At 35.8% G+C, this 23,706-nt stretch overlaps 1 protein-coding gene across 3 annotated transcripts in view; it reads left to right on the plus strand.

Annotated features, from left to right (window-relative positions):
- Positions 1-23,706, plus strand: part of CNTN6 (contactin 6) — a 294,828-nt gene that overhangs the window by 218,057 nt on the left and 53,065 nt on the right. For all 3 annotated transcript variants that reach the window (XM_037730963.1, XM_017507288.2, XM_037730964.1), the window contains 4 exons: positions 250-434; positions 4,427-4,563; positions 6,051-6,180; positions 8,209-8,359. In XM_037730963.1, coding sequence (XP_037586891.1) covers positions 250-434; positions 4,427-4,563; positions 6,051-6,180; positions 8,209-8,359 — 603 coding nt within the window. The remainder of the gene's footprint in view (positions 1-249; positions 435-4,426; positions 4,564-6,050; positions 6,181-8,208; positions 8,360-23,706) is intronic.

The following is a 23,706-nucleotide window of genomic DNA, read 5'->3' on the forward strand; positions in this document are numbered from 1 at the left end:
CTATTTTATTCATCAATATTTTCCATGACTGAACATAGCACCGTGACTTGCATATGACACACTTAATAAAGTGTTTAATAAATGACTGATTGAGTGAATGGTGAATGATTGCATGATCTGGAAGCTAGTCATAATGCAATAGATGATTAGAATATTTTTCTTGAGAGTTGTTTGTAAGGATGCTCTTGTTTTATTCTGCTGTCATAAAGACTACATCATCTTCTATTCTAATGAGGTATAACTGTTTAGTCCAGTCCCTGATATTAGTTGGAGAAAGTTGGACGGAAGCCCGTTGCCAGGAAAAGTCAAGTACAGCAAATCCCAAGCTATCCTTGAAATACCGAACTTTCAACAAGAAGATGAAGGCTTTTATGAGTGCATTGCAAGCAACCTTCGAGGAAGAAACCTTGCAAAGGGTCAACTCATTTTTTATGGTAAGCTAATTGAATTTCAGATGTATATAAAATATTTGGTAGTGCCCTTCATAATAAACTGTGGAACTCATTAGCATGTTGTGAAAAAATGTCATGTGGAAATAAGGAAGGCATATTTTCAGATTTAGATGCTTAATACAATGATTAGCAGATGGAAATGACCATCTTTAAAATATGATTTTAATTTTAGCATGGTCTTTGAATGCTATTGTTTATTATAATTGCCTTGAAAATATCAGTAGTATCCTGTTAGAGCCATAAAAGTTTATAATAAAAGGTAGCATGTCATATATTTCCCATAACACGTTCTGTAGCAGATTATAGCAATCCTAATTCTAACACTAAGTAGAATTTATAAATAAAGGAAAAAATTGATAGTGAAAACATAATACTGCATGGTGGTTTATAATATTTGTTTCTATTTTTGATATTTTGCCTACCCATAAGTAGATAATGTAAAAATAAGGTGATTTCATTATTAAAAATTATGTTTGTCTCAGTTACCAAAATCTCTCATAAACTTAAGTGAGATGATGAATACATATATTATCTAAATGCTGTCTTTGTGTCTTCTTTTATCCAGGCTTGAAATTTTCTCTTACTTACATTAAATAACCGTAAAATATACCTCAGAATTTTCAAAATGTGGTCTACTATTAAAATATCTTTAACTTCTTCAGTAAATTCAATATATCTGTATTAGATAACTTTAAAAAAGTATTTATATGTGGCCAAAAATACTTTCTTATGTGACATGTTTATAATCAATGATAAAGTAATTGGAGAGAGAGAGTGTGTGTGTGTGTGTGTGTGTGTGTGTGTGTGTGTAATAACTAGAAAAATTTAGGATACTGTAATTACTCCATACGAATGCTGATTGATTGTCCTGTGGGGAGAACATATTAAATGTCTGTAATACGATTTTCCATTTTCTTTAGAATTTTCAACTTTAACCTGCAATGAAAACTACTATTTTATATATAGAATATGATTTCCTACTCATTATTCTCCTACAGTTTTAGCAAAGCTAGCCAAGAAAAACAATGTATTTTTTTTCAATAGTGCCTACACTTTAAAGGAAAGTCTTTGGAATTTAGCATTCTTTGTAAATAAAATAGGATGCAAATGAGAGTTTTTAGTAGAATTAAGATGTTGAATGCTTTGGCTAGTTTTAAAGACATATTTTCCATTTTTATATTTCATATACAAAGATAGAACCAAGAGATGAACCAGAACACAAAGGTATCCATCAACTAAAAATCAATAATAAAGTATTTTTCTCTACACTGATATAGCAAATGTTAGCTTACATAGCAATTTTATACACATTCATTTGTATAATTCTTAATCTTAAGAAGTAGAAATCTTATGATTAATCTTTAGAGGTAGAAATAATCTTCAGTGATACTATAGGCAAAAAATTCTTAAGTTAATTGTGCAGGATCTCAGAGATAGTGATTGTCAGATTCAAGATTAGTACGTTGAAATGCCTTCTGAAACTGGACTCTGTCATAGCATTTCAACATGGTGGTCTAAATTCATTGTACTATATCTCATCACAACCAAATTAGCCATTTAATGAGCTTGAAATGGTCATTGTGGGTAATAATGGATACCTGGTCAATAACATAATCATTATGCTTCTTAGTCACATATTAATTCACTTTCTGAAGTGCTCCCAAAAGAAAAGAGAATTGACTAATTACCTCAGAGTTGAAAAATACGTGAGAAATTCAAGAAAAGAATCTCTCAGTCTCAATTATATTGCTGTGTTTACGTTATAATTCAGAACCAAGTAATATTATATATCCATATATAGTGTAGTTTTATAACCTCCAAACGAAATCTCTAAAGTATTATTCATCACAGAAAATAGAACATGTTCAGAAGAGTTAAGTGACTTTTCATAACCAGTCAATATGGCAGAAAAAAGTCTAAAACTCAAGCCTGTATGGTAGGCCCCAAATCCTAAGCATCTTCTCCCATGAGTTTCCTACCTAGTTGAAAATTTACAACTTTGCTCTGCAGAATTTTAATCATCTAAAGAATGTGCACATTAAATAAATGAATGTGCTCTAAAGCTACAATTATTGCATTAAGTATAAAATCAGATATATCTGAAACCTTTGTAAGCTATGTGAAATTATATATGAGCATGTATTTCTTTTCCCAGATCAAACATATATTAATTAGGGCAATTTCTAAACAAGTACCTATGAATTATATAATTTTATTAATAATACCCAGAAACATGGCTCTATTTCATCAATACACCCAGTTCTAAGTTTTGCCTCGATTTGTCCCTCAAGGCTTCAGGAAGCATATTCTATAACGGGAGGTTGTCCTGATTTCCACAAGAGGTAATCCTAGGCTTAGTTCCCACCACCCAGAGACATCATGATTGCTTTTACTCTTTCATAGGCTCATTGGAGGGTCTTCTGTCTTGAGGGGGGGGCAGTTTTGCAGTAGAAAAACTCTAGAAGGCAGACAGACTTGGGTTTTATATTGTATACAATTTTGAACCCTCTTGGCCCGACTTCTTATTACTTGAACCATTTCTACAGTGACCAGTTCAGCATTGTGTTTTGTACGGGTAACCTGAAAGAGTGTTGTCTCAGGTGCCAAACTAAGTACATCTTGTTTCCTGTTCTGGGTTTTCTTTGGCTCCTTCATGAGTCTATTCAGCATTTAAGCATGCACAGTCTGGATGTGCCAGTAGTTTACACCTGTGCTACCCTTAGATGACCATGAATGGGAACTAGTGAATAAATGATTTCTTTTGCTTTCGCTGGGTAGACAGCTCATAAAGACTCCTTAGAAGTTGGCATGAGAGAGAGAAAAATGGATCATGTTGGTGGTCAACTCAATAACTCATCCTTGCATTGACTTTTTTTTTACTTTCCTGTGACAACCCCTTTTCCTGATAATTTTCCCTTGGGCTAGCATTCTCAAATAAACACATGGAACTCAAGCCCTTTACTTAGGTTCTGCTTTTAGGGTTCAAATTTTGGTTTCCTTGTTTTCTACCATGTGGTCTTTTACAGGTTACCTAACATCTTTGCAAGAATCCGCAGAAAAGATTGTACAGGAAATTAAATGCAATTACAAATATAAAGCGTGGGGCTTGTCACAGCCTGAGAGTCCAAGGGAAACATCATGTGCTTCTATATATCCAAAGACATAACTAAAGGAGAGTGATTAATTGGCACCTCTAGGCACTTTCTAGTCAGCTCATGAAAGAGATATTCATGTTAAAACATTTAATTTCCAACTAGCCTGTTTCCATAAATAATGGTAAAAATAATACAATCTTACTTTCACATCAATTATGCCAGTTGCCTGTTGCCTTAGTACTATGAAGAAATTTCTCAAATTAGACAAAATTTGGAAAACTCCCACCAAGGATTAAAGTAAGATATTGAACCTTTATACAACTCCAAATGTTCTCATTTCTTGTCAAGAGTTTTATCTAGAAAAAAAGAATATTGGATTATTTTTCTACCAAAATGTGAGGAGGCTCCTGTTTGATTTATGCTTCAAGGTATTGAGTTGTAGTTGTGTCTGATATAGGTACAGATTTATTGCTTTTAGTTTAGAACAAATGTAATCAGTGAACTTTCAGATTCATTACACAGGTTCATATTTGATATACATTTTCTAACTTGACCTATGTTCTAATATTTAGCATGGACTTATTCCTTGGCCTTTTTCTACATTTTGACTTTTTCCCACAGCTCCCAAGTTGTTATACAGGTGCAGCAAAATGACAAATGACAAACATTTAACTTGAGCCAGATGCCCAATGATACTTGCTGCAGGATTTCTGTCACCCCACATTGAAGCTCCTGCGTTTCCCCTCCCTCAAATTTTGTGTGTGAAATCCAACTTGACCCTGTTAGCCTTGTCTTTCTGATCTATGCAGCCCCTGGAATGTTGTATACTGTCTTGGATAATTGCCTTACCAAACAATTGCACTTGCCTTTTTGAAACAGCTCCTCCAGAATGGGAACAGAAAATACAAAATACATACCTCTCTATCTATGACAGCTTGCTTTGGGAATGTAAAGCTAGTGGAAAACCAAACCCTTGGTACACGTGGTTAAAAAACGGTGAACGACTCAACCCAGAGGTAAGCAACTATGTTGATATTAAAAGTTTACCTACTCTACTAGGTAAATTTTGTTACTAGCAGTACTAGTAGCTAACAGAAACAGCTAATGTTATGGGAGTCTTTAGTATGTTCCAGGAAAGGAAGCCTACACGGATTTATTTAATCCTTAAATAAACTTGCAAAGTAACTCACCTTTCAAATGAGAAAAATAAGTGTAGAGAAGACAAATAACTTTCACAAGATCACACAGCTAGTCAGTAATAGATTCATAATTCTTCATCATCACTGACACAGATAACTTTTACTGAACTGTCATACGAGCCAAGCCCTGTGATAAAATATTTTTCCATGCGTTATCTCATTGCATCCTCACAAAAGCCTTATGAGAGAAATACAATTATTATTCCTTTATTAGTTAAAGGAAATGAGTTTCAAAGAGGTTAGGCTACTTGTTTAAGGTCACACAGCACCTAGTAAATGTTATAATTAGAATTTTAAACTTTTATTTTGGTCTGATACCAGAACCCAATTTCTTAGTCACTACCCAACATCTTGGTTTTATGAAAACTGATGACTGTCTTTAAACCCCGAGGAAAGTAAAGAACTAAAGCAGTTATCCACATTTCTCAATTTAAAACATACTTTCTTCTACAATACCGAGAAAATGAGTTTTTTTAATCTATTGAATTATCCAGATAATTGTGTTAATTCTTCATTTTACTTTGCACGTGTAAGAATAGCCAGAGACACAAAGAAAATCTGTTGTTTGGAAGCAGAATATAATGCTGTTCTTTGTTTCAGCATCAGTGGAATTTTCTTCCTGCATGCCTTTTGCATTTAACATTCTGTTTCCTCCAGCCTACTTTCCGCTTCCCTAGAGGATGGCAATACGTACCATGAAATATTTAGTCTTAAGTTATATATGTACCACTATGTCATTATGTGCACTTATGTGCACTCAAAGTGTATTTCTATACCCTAAATGGTGTTTTGTAACAGATTTTGGCTGTTTAGACACACTTTATAGTAGGCTATATAAAGGAAGGATTTAGCTCTCCAACTTAGGACTCAATTAGAAAATTATCACATCGTTACATTTCAAATGTTTTTGAAACTTTTGGAAAATGGAAAGCCAAGGTGATGTTCTAGTCATGAGATGCATATCTAATATTATTGTTAGTCATGTTTTCTGGAATAATTTGGATGGTGGAGTATTCCAAATTATTGTGTATACCAAATAACAGGAAGTTAACATACATTTTGTGCAAAGCATGCCAATTGTCAAATAAATGAGATAATATAAAACATACTACTAACCACTAAAATTATCCTAAACATATTTTCATTTTTTAAACTTAGACATGCTGCTCAGGATCTAGTAGTATATTAATACACTAAAGTATCAGATTTCATAGATATACACAAATGTTGTTTAATAACATATCCTGGTTAAGAGAATGCTACATTAACAGACAAGCATCTTTGTATACCTTTTCCTTTATTAGGAGAGAATTCAAATAGAAAATGGGACACTCATCATAACGATGCTGAATGTGTCGGATTCTGGTGTCTACCAATGTGCTGCAGAAAACAAATATCAGATAATTTATGCAAATGCTGAATTGAGAGTTTTAGGTAAGTCATTCATTTACAACCAACAAATTCAAAATGACATTTTAGCAAGCTATAATTATGCATAATCTGAACTCAATTTTTTTTGTGAATTAGCAATTGCTGTCTCATTAAATAATGGGAAATGTCTAAGTTAGCTTTTTACAAAATTTAAGGTGGTGATTATTATTCTGCTTGGGCAGTGCGCTGGGGCTTGAGAAAAAAACCCACCTCTGAGTGCATCTAAACCAGAAGAAGCTCTTCCAAAGCTGATTCTAGCAGGAATTGTTGAGTATCACTCAAAAAATATCTATTAGGTATATTTTCAGCTGCAAATTAAAAAGTAATAAAATTTATCACAATTCACAGTGACTAAAAGAAACAGTGTTTTATTTATCTCTTAACAAGAGGGGCATTGGCTGTCGGGTACGGCACCTCAACTTGACAATGTTATTCTTTATACCTTCCCTTCATGATGAAAGCATCATGGTTTAAAGATGGCTGCTGTAATTACAGAAATCAAGTGTATACTCAAGGCAGAAGAAGAGGGAGGTTACAGAATTTATCACATTTGTCTGTTTTATTAGGAAAGAATTTCCCTTAGCTTCCAGAGCAAACTTTTTTTTTATGTCATTAACTAGAGCCCTGTCACATGACCATCCAGACATCAAGAGGAGGTAGAAAGATAAGTCCGTATATTGGAAAGTACTGAGATTAAAGCAATTGGAAAATGATATTTTGGGAAATCCAGCCAGTGGTGTCTGCCACAATAAATGACTCGCTGATAGCTTTCAACCCAAGGCCTTCTTAGTGGTAGGAAGAACAAAGGAGATAAAAGAGAGGAAGGATCAAATAACAAGACACAAAGTTTTATGAGCTTATGGGTGATGAGCACTCATTCATTTGTTCATTCTTTCTATCACAATTGTTTGATTGAATATTTATTATGTACTGAGCCGTAGCAAAATGAAGTGACCTTTATCTTCACTGAACCTATAATTTCAAGGAGCAAAAAAATGTTAGATTTAAAATATGGCAATTCTCATGGCTAAGAATTGAGAAGTTGATATCATTGCAGATGATGAATTGAACATAACCTAAATTGAGGACATTCCCTTTAATCTAAGATCACAAGTAAAAATGTACACAAGTCAAGTGAAGGGCAGAGAAGCAACATCTGAAAACCCCAGAAGCAAGAGAGCAAGGTATATCTACAAGAAATTCAGTTCACTTGAGCTTTAGATTAAGAATGGTGGTTGAACACATGGATTCCAACATTCATGAAGTTGGAAAGATTTAGATGCACGCCAGTAGTCTAATAATTTCTTGTGCTTGTGAACTGGCATTTGTTTAACATTTATTTAGCGAAGGGAAAGCCAACATGATGATACAGTATTTCTGATGTATTTCAATGGTATTTTATTGCTAATAGCAAAAAGTTGTCTGATTTATTTCAGTGCTAACTGCAATAGAATACAACTGAAATAAATCAAAAACACACACATATATATAAATATAGGTACATGTATATATATATATATGTATGTATGTATGTGATATATATGATCTTTTTTTTTTTTTTTTTTNTTTTTTGGCTGAAATAGACTTTCCTGGTCAGGATTAAAATCCTTCTTCAGTCTCTTTATCTCCTTTGTTGTAAATGCTATCAGAAAAGTGACTTTGTCTAACTTTCATCTTCCCTACCAACTTGCTTTTGTTATTGCAATGACCACCAACAAAACAAAAATATGTTACAGTTTTTGAGCCCATATTTTGTGCCAAGCACTGTACTATAATCCCCTGCAACTGTTATGTCATTTAATTCCCCACGCTATCTTCCTAAGGTAATTTCTATTGTTATCTTCATTTTACAAACAAAATATAAGCTCTAAAATGTTAAGTCAGTATTTGGTCCCAGAACACCTTGAGCAATGTAACTTGAAAAGGTTACAACTATAAATATTAGATTCTGTCTAGCATAGCAAGTCACCCCTTAAGTCACTACATGTTAATTAAGTAATTAAAAATTTTTGTTTTAAATTTTGTTTTTAGCCTCAGCTCCAGATTTCTCCAAAAGTCCAGTTAAAAAAAATTCGTTTGTTCAAGTTGGTGGGGATATTGTTATCGAATGCAAACCAAATGCTTTTCCCAGGGCAGCTATCTCTTGGAAAAGGGGAACGGAGACCCTTAGACAAAGCAAAAGGTAAATCAATTTTTATTTTTAAAAATATTTTAAAGTGTTTATAATATAATATCTTCCAAATTTTTGGGTTTTAGTAGGCCTTTCAAAATTTCCTTTTTTATGATAAGCTTTCAGTGGCATATCCAGAGATGCTAACATTCTTCTCATGATAGTAAAAAACAAAAAAGATCTGATAAAGTCAAGACCTGTTTGTATAAATTAGCTGCAGTATTTTCAGTGAATGCACTTGTAATAGATAGATTTTAAAAAATCTTTTAAGACCTTTTTCTACATTCAGATTGAAGCCTTTTTCCCGACCCAGCCTGCTGAGAAATCAGTGCAAAGAACATTTCACAAAGGAGAGAGACACTCATTGGCACACACCTGGTTTTGTGGTTTTTAAATAGTCACACAGGTGTTCACACCATGACAAAATGAATTCACCACATGAAGAAATGTTGAGAGGTTCCTGTAGAGAAGGAAGAGAGGTTTCCTTCCATAACGGATGCAGTTGCAAAACCCTAGATCAGCACTGGCATGTTTTCTAGGAGATTTTGACAGAAAAAAAACAGGTGTTTTTCTCTACTTTGTAATACATTTTATTCTATTGTACAGAAGAGCCTTGTATACATGAAGTGAGTAGACTACAGATGCTGCTGTCTTTAATGACTCACGCATGTTACTATATAATCAGATATGCAATTAAATCCTAATGTGAATGAGCCATTGTGCTAAAGATATGAAAATAGTCCCTTTAGTTCAATGAGCACTTCATCAGCATCATATGTTCCATGACTTAATGCTTATGAGGACAGGCAGGTAAAAGGCCAGGTGAAAGAAAGGGCAACGAAAGTGTTTTAAAATATAATTGTTAGTCTTGGAAGAAATGACTGTGAAGGACTAGAAAGTAAGTTCCATACCCAAAAGGGATAGTCACAACTCCAAATTCTGTCAACTGTTGCCTTGTGGGAAAATAGAACTAGGTTTGTAGAACTTCCAATGTTTCAGAGAAACCTGGAAATCTGCATTCTGGCATTGACTCTCCCATGCCAGAAAAGTGGCCATAGGCTGGAAGGCGGACACGATTTTATCACTTCTAATCCCAATATTTCATTTGTGGCCACAGAAAAAAGATTAAAACAAAAAGGTTAAAACAAACAAAAAAACCAGGGGTTTCTGTGGTTTGTGTAAAGTCCCATTGCAGTTATAACTGCTGCTTTGAAGACCCTTTCCATTTATGGTGATGTGTTCCGTTAATGAGTTATACACCAGAGAGCCCCTTCTAGGGCATTCTGTCTTCCCTTATTCTATACGCTTCTTTACATCCCAGGACTAAAGCTTTTCCCAGGACAGGAATTATGTCACATTTATCTTCATATGTCCTGTACCTTAACACAGAACCAAAATTAATAAATATCTGTGGAATGAATGAATGAGTCAAAAAGGACTAATATTTAAGGCATTGCCAGCGTTAGAGAAAGGTTGTTCTTGGGGAAATGCCTCAAGACTTAAGAACAGGTGCTTCAGAACTAAGCTGAAAGAAAAGGTGAAAGGAAATGTGTTCCCTGACTCAGTTTGGGTCTCTTCTGTGTGCATTTCCTGAGAGATTTGCTCCCCACAGATTTAGATGTGAATTCTTCTTAAATGTTTTCTCATTCATTCCTAAAATCTAATCAAGATTTGAATACATGGCTGTGAAACAGAAAACCTTAAGAGACCCTGCAGTATGAAACACAACACCCTGTTCTAAGGGTCTGGACAAATTGATTAACAGTGCCTCGTTTAATAAAGTAACTCACCAAAAGAGCAGAATGATGACATTTACCTTCCACAAGCTGTAAAGGCCCAAAAGCAAAGTATGTGGGGAGGAGAAAGAAAAGGAAGAGGAAGGATTTGAGTAAAGCTAAGATAAAGAGAAAAAAAAGCACAAATAAAACTGCTTTCTAAAACAACTTTTCAGGTATTTGTTTTATTTTGCCCCATTTGGAAAAATTTTGGGGTTATTTTAACCTCAACACAGTACTAATAGTCATATCAGTTCAGCATTGTCTCTCTTTGATTAAGGGTATGAGCGCTGTGATTTCTGTTTATAGATTATTCTTTCATTCTATCCTTTCATTGCTTTAGGATTTCAATGCAGGTCTTAACAAAAGAAAACATACATACATGCAAACAAACAAACAAATTATCTCTTGAATGTGCATTCTTAAATGCTGAAAATAATTGAGCTCCAGCAGAATGTAGTAATTACAGTCACAATATCTCTGCATGGTATAGATTACATTGATCAGTAATTTTCAAAAGGTCACACAGTCAACTCCATAAGTCTATGTCCCTGCACACTTCCTAGCCTGTCCCTTCTTCTGATGCCATCTGATCCGGCTGGTTTTATTAAGTGCATGGCTTCAAGCTGTTTGTTGAGAAATATAGCATATATGCTTCTGTTTGTGTTGGCCTATTGGCTTTTGTATAGTCTTGTCACGGGACTTCCAAACAGATTGAAGTAAAAAATTAGAGTAGTAGTAAAAAAAACAAAGAAAGAGAGGAAGGAAGGAAGAAAGGAAGAGAGGGAGGGAAAGAGGGGGAAAGAAAGAGAGGGAGAAAGGAGGAAGGGCAAGAAGGGGCACTGTTGTTTGCTAGAGATGTAGTGTGGTAAACTAAAAATATTTCAGGCCCTACCCTATTGAGTGTGTAACTTCGGGCTAGTCATTTGTCTTCCAAAGACTTTCATATATAAAATTAATTAGAAGTACTTCATTTTCCTAAAAGAGGAGAGAAAGTCAAACAGTTTCTTCAAGCTTGTTCAGGCCCAAGGTTGATTATTTCTTCTTCATCTTTGGTCTGAACCATTAGATGGTAGCCAAATTCTTTTTTCCCTGATCAGAACTCCCTCTTCTTTTTCAAAAGAGTGTGACAGAATAGATCCTAAATTCTAGCAAAGTAGCTACATTTAGCTTTCAAATTGTCATGACTCTGGAGAAGATAATATTAAAGAAAGCTTTGGAGAAGACAATATTACAGTAGTGGTTAATTTCACAAAATATTTTTTCTCACATTTGAACACGTAAATAAAATTTATTTCATTGAGTATGTATGCATTCATGTGGGTGGGGTGTGGGTAGATGGGTATTTAGGAATTGGCATCAAATTTCCAAAGCAAAGGAAATTAAATATATTAGGAGCTAGGGACAGAGTATTGGGCATAAAGGTTGACTTTGCAATTAATTTTTAGATTTGATTGCAAATACAAGGTTTATTGCATGTGTACATACACTATTCATGCTATATTTGAAAGGAGCACTAGAGATAATCTAGCCTATTTTCTGAAATTACAGTACCAGATCCTAAACTCAAACACAGAATACTGAGCCCAGGACACATTTTTAATGCCATACCAGGCTGATTATTTCACTTAAATAGCTGTATATATAACATATATAACTTCTACCATCTCATACCTCTGCTAAAGGATGGCAGAGTTGTATATGTAGGAAGAATAAGAGTCAGATAAAGAAAAAAAAAAGTTCAAATTTTTGCAATGATTCTGAGTAGAAATAATTTCTGGTTCTTGACCTTGGAAATACCTATGTGAGGAAATGTACATTTTTAGTTTCTGTTATAAAACTTCTGTATGGTACTGTCTACTTTGAAATTTCATTGTCACTAACTCTTGCAGCCAATAAAGTATAACTACCTTGAGATGGTTAAGAGGGCTCTAAAGAAGCCTATTCAAAGTGATCAGACTGAATTGCTGACTTATAAAAAATGGCGGCAGTATATATATTTTGACAGTTTCTTCTAGTCTTACATGAATTGAAACAGCTTCCATCACACAGCTAGTAAGTGAAGAAGTTTAGACTTGGTGCCAAGTCTTCCATCTCTGTATTCACGTCTTTTCCTTTCTATGGTTAATGGAGAACACACACACTATTCAGTTTTTGAAAGGCTGTTGTCACATGATTTGAGGTAATTTGATGTGTTGCTAATTCAGATTAAGTAACATTTCCCAATACAGTGAACATATTTATTATTAGTCTATGTGGTATAATTGAATTCTTGGGTGTTTTAAGAGTTCTATTCCTAAAACAAGGATCTATATTCACAGCAGCCTGTCAGAGGAGAAAAGTATTTCTTGCACTAAAAATAGGTAGATGGCATTACAGAGTCCAAAGGCTGCCTGCTTTCCTGCTAGGAATGAATGGTCATGCAACATCTGTCTCATTCTTTTTAGGCCTACCAGTGGTTTAGAAATAGCACTTATATTGAAGAGAAGCAAAGGGAATATTCCTGTAGGAGAAACCAGGAAGCATTGGGAATTAGAAACCAGGGGTTGTGGTCCTAGATCGATCACTGAAAAGTGGTATGACCTTGAATAGAAATGCTAGACTCCTCTTTTTTTTTTTTTAAGGCCACTCTTTCTTGGATTTATCTTAAAATAATATGAAAACAATTTTAAGAAATATTAAACACTGTATTCACATAGCATCTGTTTGCACAGAGATTACATTTTAAAAATCAATAAAAACCCTACCTCAGGAGGTTAAAATTGAAAGTTCTATCTTAGTTATAACTTTATATATGTTTTAATGATTTGCTTGGGTGACCAAGTGACTTAGCCAAACATGGAAATTGCTGTGAATTATCAAAACCCCTAAAATGATTCAATTAGATGGAATCAGAATTTACAGAGATCCCTATCAGCTAGGCTGTAAGCTCCATGAAGACACAGAGCACCATTCTTTAATTCGCCATTATAGGCCTAGCATCCAGCACAAACCTGGAATATAGCACACATTCAATAAATATTTTCTGTGTTGCTAAATTTAAAAAAGTTAAAGTTTAATTGGTTTAACTAACTGTAGGGATTTTGCAGCTAAACCAAAAATTTTAATAATGAATAGACCCATGGTATGAATATTCATGTATTAATTTCTTCATTCATTCGCATGTATTTGCTGAACACTTGCAATAACCTAACTGGGTGCAGGGGATAAAATGTTAAACCAGATAGTCACGTGACACATAACATTCTTCTTGCCTTTTCTTATGATAATGCTTTTCTTTAAAGTTATTTGAAGTCAAAGATCTGGGTTGAAGTCGCAATTCTACTTCTTAGTTGATAACTTCCAGCAAGTCCCACTTCACAGGTTCTCAATTGGTTCATTTCAGAGAAAAATCGTACTTGACTCTCTGATGAGATTATATGAAACTCAAATAGTATGTGCGGAAGGGCAGGTGAGCTATACACACACTGCTACATTGGATGTATTTATTGCTGTCATCGTAACTTGTATGCATATCCCAGTTGTGCGTGCTTACCTCTGGCTGCCAAGGAACAACCACGGCATATCAGGATGAATACAGATTAAGTTTATCTCTGCAAGGCATTCTCAGGCAACTGAGGGAATCAATTTCACATCTGCTAAGTTTGATTAATCACTTCTTTTTTTCCTTGTGGATCTACTTAGCAAATGAACTGACAGAAATCAAAGTCCTAGATTTGTCTCCTTATGCCCAGTGACTGCTGGCTACCTATTCAGGGATCACCTCCTGAATTTAATAGGAAATGTTAACCCACTGGAGAGACAGTTCAATGTTGTTCTGTGACAGGCAGCATTAAATACAATGCCTGAATAACCTGGGGTTTGGTCATAGTGGACACACGAGCTTTCATCAATGAAAACAAAGAGATGGAGAAAAGAAATTTTGTCCTGTTATTGAAAGAATAGTATTATTTAGTTGAATCTCGTTGGGTGCCGTGGCTCATGCCTGTAATCCCAGCACTTTGGTAGGCCAAGGTAGAGGGACTGGTTGAGCTCAGGAGTTCAAGACCAGCCTGGGCAACATAGTAAGACCCGGTCTCCACAAAAAAAAAAAAAAAAAAAAAAAAAAATGAGCTGGGATGTGGTGGCATAACCCTGTGGTGCCAGCTAATGGTTGGGTGTGTGGGGGCTGCTGAGGTGGGAGAATAACTTGATCCCAGGATGTAGAGGCTGCAGTGAGCCATGATTGTGCCACTGCACTCCAGCTTGGGTAAGAGAGGAAAACCCTGTTTCAACAAACAAACAAACAAACAAATGAAAACTGAATCTATAAGCAATTGACAGCATTTTCTCTCACTTTCCTAAAAAAAAAGTCTATTGCATTTTGCCCTGATTTTTTTCAAATAAATAAATAAAATAAAATTCAGTTAAAAGTCAAACAAATTGTTATAAATATTGACAATAACCACTTTGAGCACTTTTTGTATGCTGGGTGATGTATCAGGCACTTATCTCAAAACATTAAAGCACATTTTTTTCACAATCAGTTATATTTCTGAGGATCACAGTTGTCACCCATTATATGATTAAAATTTGTATCATTTTTACCCCAATAATCTCAAAGAGCTAAATACAAAGGCATTTTGGAATTTGCAGAGAATCAAACTGACTCAATTATAGAGATTCTACCCCTTGGCAATTGGTTTCAGAATGTGATCGTATATCTCAGAACTGAAATAAGTGGATAGATGAACTCTCTGGAGTCATTTCCATTACCTTTACCGACTTATCCCAAGTATATATATATTTGCGGAAAGGTGTTTTCAAACCATGGATTCTGTGTGATTTATCCTACAGTAATGCCACTCTTAAAATCTGTGTGGCTCTGGGCACTTGGCAAATGCATGTACCTTGTGGGAAAGAGTGAACCCATCAGGTGGATTGGAGTCTTACTCAATTATTGAACAAGCAGTGTTTCTTCAATATTTTTGCCTTCAAGCCTCAGAGTTAGAGCAAACTCACTGCACTTCCACATGTCTGGCTCCACAACACCCAGACATCTTGGACACCATATTCCATTGTGGGAAAACTATACAAGGAAAGTGTAAAGATGGTAGGGAAAGTGGAAAGCAGGGAGAAGAAGTCAACGTAAGAAAGAAGGAGATGAGGGAGAAAGATGAGAGAAAGAATCAGGGAATTCCCCATGATAAGACAGAAGTGCTAGTTATCGAGCAAGTCACTGGATATTTCTTTACTTCATGGATAAAAAGGTCTCCTTGGGAAGGCCTGTTTGAAAGCTCTTAGCATAATGCCTGACAGAGAAAAGGAACAGGAAAGCAATTTGTTTATCTGTTCTTCTCATTGCTAAATTATGTGGACAAAGTAGTTCTTCTAGTTACACAGCCCATTGCCCTATACTTAGCTACCATGACATTTTCTTCTTGGAGGTTTTGCCCAATCATCTTACCTTGTGGAGGCACCAGCTAATGGGAGCCTGACTGCCTGAATGCAAGACAGCCAATTATATGATTCTCCGTCCCTGTATGACACTTCTCTATATATTTTACAGTATCTACCTTCTAAATCATTACTGTTCCTTTTGCTTTTACCTTTACTCCCAAGTGCTTAGTCTTAATAAAATATCTCCGCTGCACATGCCTTTTCAAGGCGAGATTATACATTATGCAGCAACTGCAAAGCAGGCTTCTCTACCCCTTCCTCCTCCTTGCAGACATTCCTAATGGAACAAGCAAGTAAACTTAATTTTATTTTGTATCACCAACTACTTAATGTGATAGTGCTTAGTACATCAGGTAGCATGAGTATCAAATAGGCAAATGAACCATATGTTCCAGTGTTTAAGGAAGAATGGCAGTCTGCATAATGCCAGGCTTATTACAATCTCCCTTCTGTGCTGCTTCTTTGTAATAAAATTTTAAATTGTTCATACTCAACTCCTGATAGCCTTGTTAAGGTGAGCCTTTCCAAGGGAATACATGTTGAAGATGTCAAGTGCCATATGATAGTCTTGCCTGTGTCACACGAAGACGTAACAAGCTAAAATCCTGTGTGTGCTCCTGTCAGTCTTGCTTTCATTTTCCCCTCTTGCCATCCAATCCTCCTTTCTTTATTCTCGCTGGCCTCCACCTATCTGGGGCACTCACCTTTCACACAGTGCCTGCAGAACCACCCACCTGCCATGGTCTGAAAGAGCTCCGGTTCATTAAAGGTATAAAGCCTGCCTTTAAATCCAGCCTGCCTAACTGAGAATGTGCTGTTTTACCCTGCTGCCTTGTGTTGGCCTGTTACTGCTCTAGTCTCCCTCCTCTGTTTTCGTGATGGGTAATGACATCCTGTGGCTTTCAACCAAGGGCAAATAGGACAAAGCAAAGAAGTTTCACAAAATAAATGGCATCTTATAAATTCTTAAACTGCATCTTACAACAGAAAATGGGTAGTCTTCCTTATAAAGCGGTTGTGAATTCATGGGCTGCTATATCAGTCGGTTTCAAATTTGATCACTCATAATAAGAATCTTGTGAAAATTGTGAAAAATACAGGTCCCAGAGCCATGCCCATGATTTTGATTTAGTAGGGGTGGAGTAGGTTAAGGAATCTGAATTTGTATAAGTGCAATCCCTTTGCCTTCAAGAGAGGCAGAAGTTGTTGAATATCACGTAGAGGAGCACTTGTTTGGTGCATACATATCTACTTCAGTAGAAATGTGCTTCATTTTATCTCTGTTCCACCCCAGAAGTTTGCTTCCTATTCTAACAGCTCAGCCATTCATTTCATCTCACTGTTGAAGAGATGTAAATCCATAGTTCTCTCACTTTTTGAAAATATGAATATAATTGGCTGTAGAATGGTATCTACTTACTTTTACCCCTTGCTTCTAATTTCTGAGTGACATTTATGTCTTTAAAATTTTACATAAATATTCAGCAGCAATAATTTTATAGAAAGAAAAGGTCAATTATTCATGTAATTTATACAAATGACCTTTTGTTCTTGGTTTGATTTTTGAGAAAAGAAGTGGTTACTTGATATATTTTAAAGTATAATGTCCTTTTTTATTTACTTAAAACAAAAAAGTTTGATAACAGATATTTGTTACATCCGCACCTTCTAATGCCACTGAGTATATTTTAAAACAAATAAAAATAAATGAATAGAAAAAGAATTGCTGCCTATGACAATCCAGTTGAAGAAATAAAAGCTGGAGTAACAGTGTAGAAATCAGTCTTGTTAATATCTTCCAAACAAGCAGTGAAGCTGTCAGAGCACTTTTTTCTTTTTTATCCACTGACTATAATTTTTCATTTTTGTTTTCCTTTTTTTCTCACATTAGAACTTTAAAATTTTTTTCAAGCCGGGCGCGGTGGCTCAAGCCTGTAATCCCAGCACTTTGGGAGGCCGAGGCGGGTGGATCACGAGGTCAAGAGATCGAGACCATCCTGGTCAACATGGTGAAACCCCGTCTCTACTAAAAATACAAAAAATTAGCTGGGCATGGTGGTGTGTGCCTGTAATCCCAGCTACTCAGGAGGCTGAGGCAGGAGAATTGCCTGAACCCAGGAGGCGGAGGTTGCGGTGAGCCGAGATCGCGCCATTGCACTCCAGCCTGGGTAACATGAGTGAAACTCCGCTTCAAAAAAAAAAAAAAAAAAAAAAAAAAATTTTTTTCAAAAGAAATTTATGCAGGAATACCTTTTATAACATAGAAAAAATTGGACAAATCAGGCTGATGTCCTGGAGGAAGAACCAGAGCCCACTCAATGCCCTCCTCATTTCCTCTCACCTAAAGATCTACCATTTGCCCTAAAAATCCCCTAGCTCTCCAGAGAGCATAGTTTGAGGACTCCTAATTTGAAGTGACAAATCTGACTCTCAAGTGTGACTTGTCAAAATATTCATTTATTTATAAGTACAGTGGCAAACCAATTTGACAGGCCTTGTGAAAGATTATGAGTTTATAAATTTGAATGAGCTGAGTCTCCCGGGGAAGGCAGACAGGTCCACAGCTCCTGGACAATGGGGCATGGGTCACTATTAACATGTGAAGAGAGTGAGGGAAATTCACCAACTTGGCTTACAGGAGTCCAGAAATACTTCAACAGGTTGGAGGTGACTGAGCTGGCCCTTGAAGACTGGGTGGAAATTTTTCCCGGAAGAGAAGACTAGGAGGTACAGGCTTATTATGTGACCGTCTTACTCTATATTCGGTATCTAGACTTGGTACCATTTCAGAATTTTGGGTACCGATTTCCCATCCTCAATACAAAACACGCTTCCCCCCGAGTCCTCTAAGTGCAAGTAAAGTGGACTCAAATCATTTTCTGAATCATCCAACAGTTGACTACTTGACTACTCAAGGGATGCTTGGACATACCTAATAACACATATTTTCGTTCCATCTCCAATTAAATTAAACAAATACAGCCATAAATTTATCCTCCTCATATTTAACCCTGAGTTTCATTATATAAAAATGACAATGATAATAGCAATATTCATTTATATAGTATCCATCAAGGGTAGATAATTGTTAAGATGTTTGATACATCATTTCATTGACTTTTTACAACATACCTATGAGAGGCATTTATTTATATTTTTAGATGGGTAAAACTAAGGCTTAGAGAACTTAATGGACTCAGTAAGCAATAGAAAAGCATTCAGTTCTGGGAAGCTCTGACTCCAAAGCCTTGTGTCATCCTAAACATCACACTGCAGGATTTTAATTAGATTTCTGGTGAATTGTAGTATCCATCTGTGGAACTAAAGGTAGACCTTCATAATGTACATTTTTTTGGTTTCTTCAGAGTTATACTAAAAAAATCTTCTCAAAATAGTGATATGCAAGGTAAAACTCTGTATCACTAAAAGGTATAAAATAAGTCAACATGTTGACCAGATACCTTCAGCAACTTAAATACACAATGTTCAAATGACTGATGGGATTTTTCCTTTCTTTTGGGGGCAGGGGGTTGGGGCGGGGGGAATGGAGTCTCACTCTGTCAGCCAGGCTGGAGTGGAGTGGCATGATCTCAGCTCACTGCAACCTCTGCCTCCCGGGTTCAAGCAATTCTCCTGCCTCAGCCTCCTGAGTACCTGGGATTACAGGCATGTACCTTCACACTCAGCTAATTTTCGCATTTTTAATAGAGAGGGGGTTTCACCATGTTGGTCAGCCTGGTCTTGAACTTCTGACCTTGTGATCCACCCACCTCAGCCTTGCAAAGTGCTGCAATTACAGGCATGAGCCACTGCGCCCAACAGACTGGATTTTTAATGTGACATATGATGCAATTTGTTATTACATGGAGACATAGATATGTAAATTCAATAAACAGGTATAAAGTCACTAAGCTCCACAAAGGAATTAGTGTAGGTATAAAACTGAGTATCATAACTAAGAAGAAAGTGTTAAAGGTAGCAGACAAAGAGTCATAATACCCAGGTTGGTCCCCTATTCTCAGGAACTTTTGTAAACCTAGTTTTATAGACTCTGTGGAATGCTATAATTCAGTAGGCAAAGGGAATCCAGGATGGAAATTCCACTAGTATCCATCACTTTCAAAAACATGTTCAATCTTGATACTCAAGTTTCCAGATACTCGTGTCATGAAATCATCAGAATACAGGGAGCTGGAGTGAAAGGGTTAATAATCATTAGTGTTCCAACCCAGTTCTCTCACTTTTTTATATGTGAAGGAAGCCAAGAACCTTAGTGTTAAAGTTGCTAGTTTATGTCTATCCCAAAGTTTGCAGCAGAAACAACTTTACATTTATGAAACTTCAAAGCCCTGAGGAAATCACACAATAGGTTGATAACCATAAATGTAATAAAAGCATAGCCAGAATGTCCTCACATGTTCAGATGTCTCCATTCTGTTCTGCACAACTCTCTTCCCTTTTGTATGTTCAATTGGTTCTCCTCTAGTTACTTTGGGAGCATGGTTCTTTTTTGTTTTGTTTTGTTTTTTAGTTGTTTTTTATTTCTTTTAAGGCCTGCATTTACAAACTTTTTTGTGCTTTTCCAACTTCATACTTTCTCATCTTTTCTTTTGATTTACTTGGGCTGTAAGACATGTTAGCATATGAATCTACATTAATTCTCTTTTGTGTTTTCTCAGTCATCTCAAAATGCTGCAGCGAATGGAGATGCTTTATCTTTCCCTTCTTCTACTGAAGAGCTTAGGCCTATTTCACTGGATTAATTTAGTTAGGCTTTCCATCTGATGCTGTTTTGTTAATGTTAAATCACATTTCCTTAATGTTTTATGGGCGTCAGCATAACAGCACACTCTTAGGCATGCTGTTGGAATAAAGACATATCATGGCACCAAATAATTACATTATTTAGCAACTGCTCTTATCTACCATCTCCTAATTTGTGCCATAATTCAGTCACCCTGAATCTGTGTTTGTGTTGTGTCAGACACTACAAAAATGACATGTAAATTATTTGTATATATTAAACCAGGAGACACATTTTGATAAATTTAGAGGTCTGACTATTTGATGCTTACTTTCTGCTTTGGGATTTAAGACATTTGAACCAAAGACTTAATATTGAATCATCTGTTCACTCCAGTAGTTACACACTAGTCATAAATACAACTACAGACAGGAGGAATTCTGAAAAAGTAGAAACTGACACGAGTAATGTTCTCATTTAAATTAAAATGTATTTTGAGTCTATTTCTAATATGTAGGTAACCATTCTGAACAACCCTCTGCTAATAAAACCCTTTCAGTTAACTACCTAAAGACCTTGAATCATCCTTGAAAAACCAGTTAATGGGAAGTATATCCTTAGTTATTTAATATGTTAAAAATATGTATTTCTAAAAAAGTAACTTAAAAGTACTCAGGTCTGCCTATTTCTTTTGTTTGTTTGTTTGTTTGTTTGAGTTGTGGTCTCCCTCTCTCACCCACGCTGGAGTGCAGTGGTGTGATCTCAGATCACTGCCACCTCTGCCTTCTGGGTTCAAGCAATTCTCATGCCTCAGCCTCCAGAGTACCTGGGATTACAGGCACACAACACCATACCCAGCTAATTTTTGTATTTTTAGTAGAGACAGAGTTTCACCATGTTGGTCAGGCTGGTCTCGAACTCCTGACCTCATAATCTGCCCACCTCAGCTTCCCAAAGTGCTGAGATTACAGGTGTGAGCCGCCATTCCTGGCCTATCTATTTCTTTTATAAGAATCTGTGAAAACCCTGCTTTCCAGCAAAACATAGCAAATTGGGTTTATTTGTTACCTCTTTATGATGCCACTTCATGTAGGTTTTCATTTTTGTTTCCCTTTCTTTTCCTTTTCCTATTGCCCATATAGATTTAATCACACTATGTCTAATATAACTCAATGCAGGTGTCCAAAGGAACACTATTATTTGCTTGGAGCTAGGAAAGAGTCTAAAATAAATACTAGAGATCTGGTTACAACAATTCTGTGAATCAGATGAATATTTAGAAACCACTAAACCGGGTATATATTATCATAATAATGAAAAGCATTTTACTCTGGCTTGTATTATACCCTTTAGTTTCATGACCAGAACTGTACAAAAGAATGATTAAGTTTTGTTTTATACACCAAGCCTTATTCTAATGATTTCAATGTAGAGTTGACCCTTGGACAATAGGGATTGAACTATGCAGATCTATTTATACTTGAATTTTTTTCATTAAAAGTTACACTGACTGTGCCTGCCTTTCCTGCCTCTCCTTTCACCTCCTCCATCTCTTTGACCTTTGCCACTCCTGAGACAATAAGACCAGGACCCTCCTCTTCCTCCTTCTCAGCTTACTTAATGTCAAGATGATGAACTTTATTATGATCCACTTCCATGTAATGAATAGTAAATATATTTTATCTTCCTTTTGATTTTTTTAGTAACATGTTATCTTCTCTAGCTTAATAAATTGTAAAAATACCTTATATAACACATATACAAAACTTGTTCATGGACTATTTACATTATCCGTAAGGCTCTGGTCAACTGGAGTCTATTAGTAGTTAATTTTAAGGATTGAAAAGTTACATGTGGAATTTCAACTATGTGAGTAATTTGAGACTCCTAACTGATGCATTGTTCAAAAGCCAACTCTATTTATTGGCATCAACTTTTGTGCTGCTTTACAGGGCATCAGCAAACGAACAGAAAGTCACTAACAGAAAGTTGTTTTTATTTATAAACAAGTTGGCTATTTGACAAAATCACTTTCTGTTAGGAGACTGAATTCAATGATAATATTAACAAATATACATCCGGACCTAGAAAGAAAAGGCTGAATATTTAACAGTAAATGCAATCAGAAAATGCATATTTATTAAGTACCTGCTAACTTTCGGGATTCTTGGAGAATATAAAGAAATAAAGAATATTAGCTGCTATTTTGGGACACCCATTTTGCTCTAGGCTGTATATATATATATATATATATATATATATATTTATATATGTATGTCATAATGTATTTAATTCTCAAGACAAGATAATGATATTGCTACTCATCTCTCCATTAAATATAAAGTTGGCATAGAAATCAAGCAAGTGCTCCTAAAGTAACATGGCCAAATAATGAAACTCAGGCACATATCCAAAGTGATCTGACTTTAGAGTCCATGGTCTTATAATCAATCCCTGTATCACTTGCCTCAAACAGGCCTTAACTTTTACAGCATATTTGGAGAGAAAAAATTAGTCTAAAAAGAAAATTAAAAATATAAGGCAGCAAAATGATTCAGATAATGACTCAGTAGAAAAAATACTGACTCCATATCAGAAGACCTGCATCCGGGCTCTAGTTAAGTTGGTTATTAAATCTCCCTGCATCTCAGTTTCTTGATGTGGGGAGAAAGAGTGTACTGTGAACTGTAGTGATTGGGAGAAGGATGTGATAGAGAAAATTGTATATCTTGGTGGGGTTCCCCAGGAAACAGTGCTCAGTCTGCTTCTCAGGGAGGTCCACTTGCAGGGCAGCAATTTGACAATTGTCTCACTTAACAGCTGCTGCCTCACTTCAAGCCAAAGGCACATCACTGGTAGCTTGACATCTTAGTTTGTCAGCCACATAGGTTGTCTACAGACAGGTTGTAGAGAGAAACCACTTGGGAACAGTTTGTGGAAGGAAAGAAACAGGGATTTATTTGCCTGACTGTCCCTTTGCTGGTGGGGTTGCATTACCTAAAACTTTGACAGTTAGTGGAACTGAGAGAACCTAAAAGATTAATAATGTGTGTCTGAAACACTAGGAATCAAAGTAGGTTTTGGAGGGTGAATGGGATTCAGATAAGCAGATTAGAGAGCAAAGTCTCTGCTAGATACTCGGAGAAGAGAGTGTATGTTTTTGTCTGGCAGGTTCTGTGAAGAAAGATTTGCAAATTATAAGTATTTATTTAATCTTTGGGACTTACATGGCTCTTCTCTGAAAACAAATATTTGTGTTCTTTCCCCAAGTCAGACAAAATAAAGGAAATGAATACAATATTTAGCAGTTCTTTCAGTAAATTTTCCTGAATTTTTTGGTAAGCGTTTCCTCTTGTTCAGAGCTGATTAACAGTTACCTGTGTATGAACTTTGCTGAAAAT

Source organism: Cebus imitator, unplaced genomic scaffold (assembly GCF_001604975.1).
Source record: "Cebus imitator isolate Cc_AM_T3 unplaced genomic scaffold, Cebus_imitator-1.0 Scaffold371, whole genome shotgun sequence".
Taxonomy (NCBI): Eukaryota; Metazoa; Chordata; class Mammalia; order Primates; family Cebidae; genus Cebus; species Cebus imitator.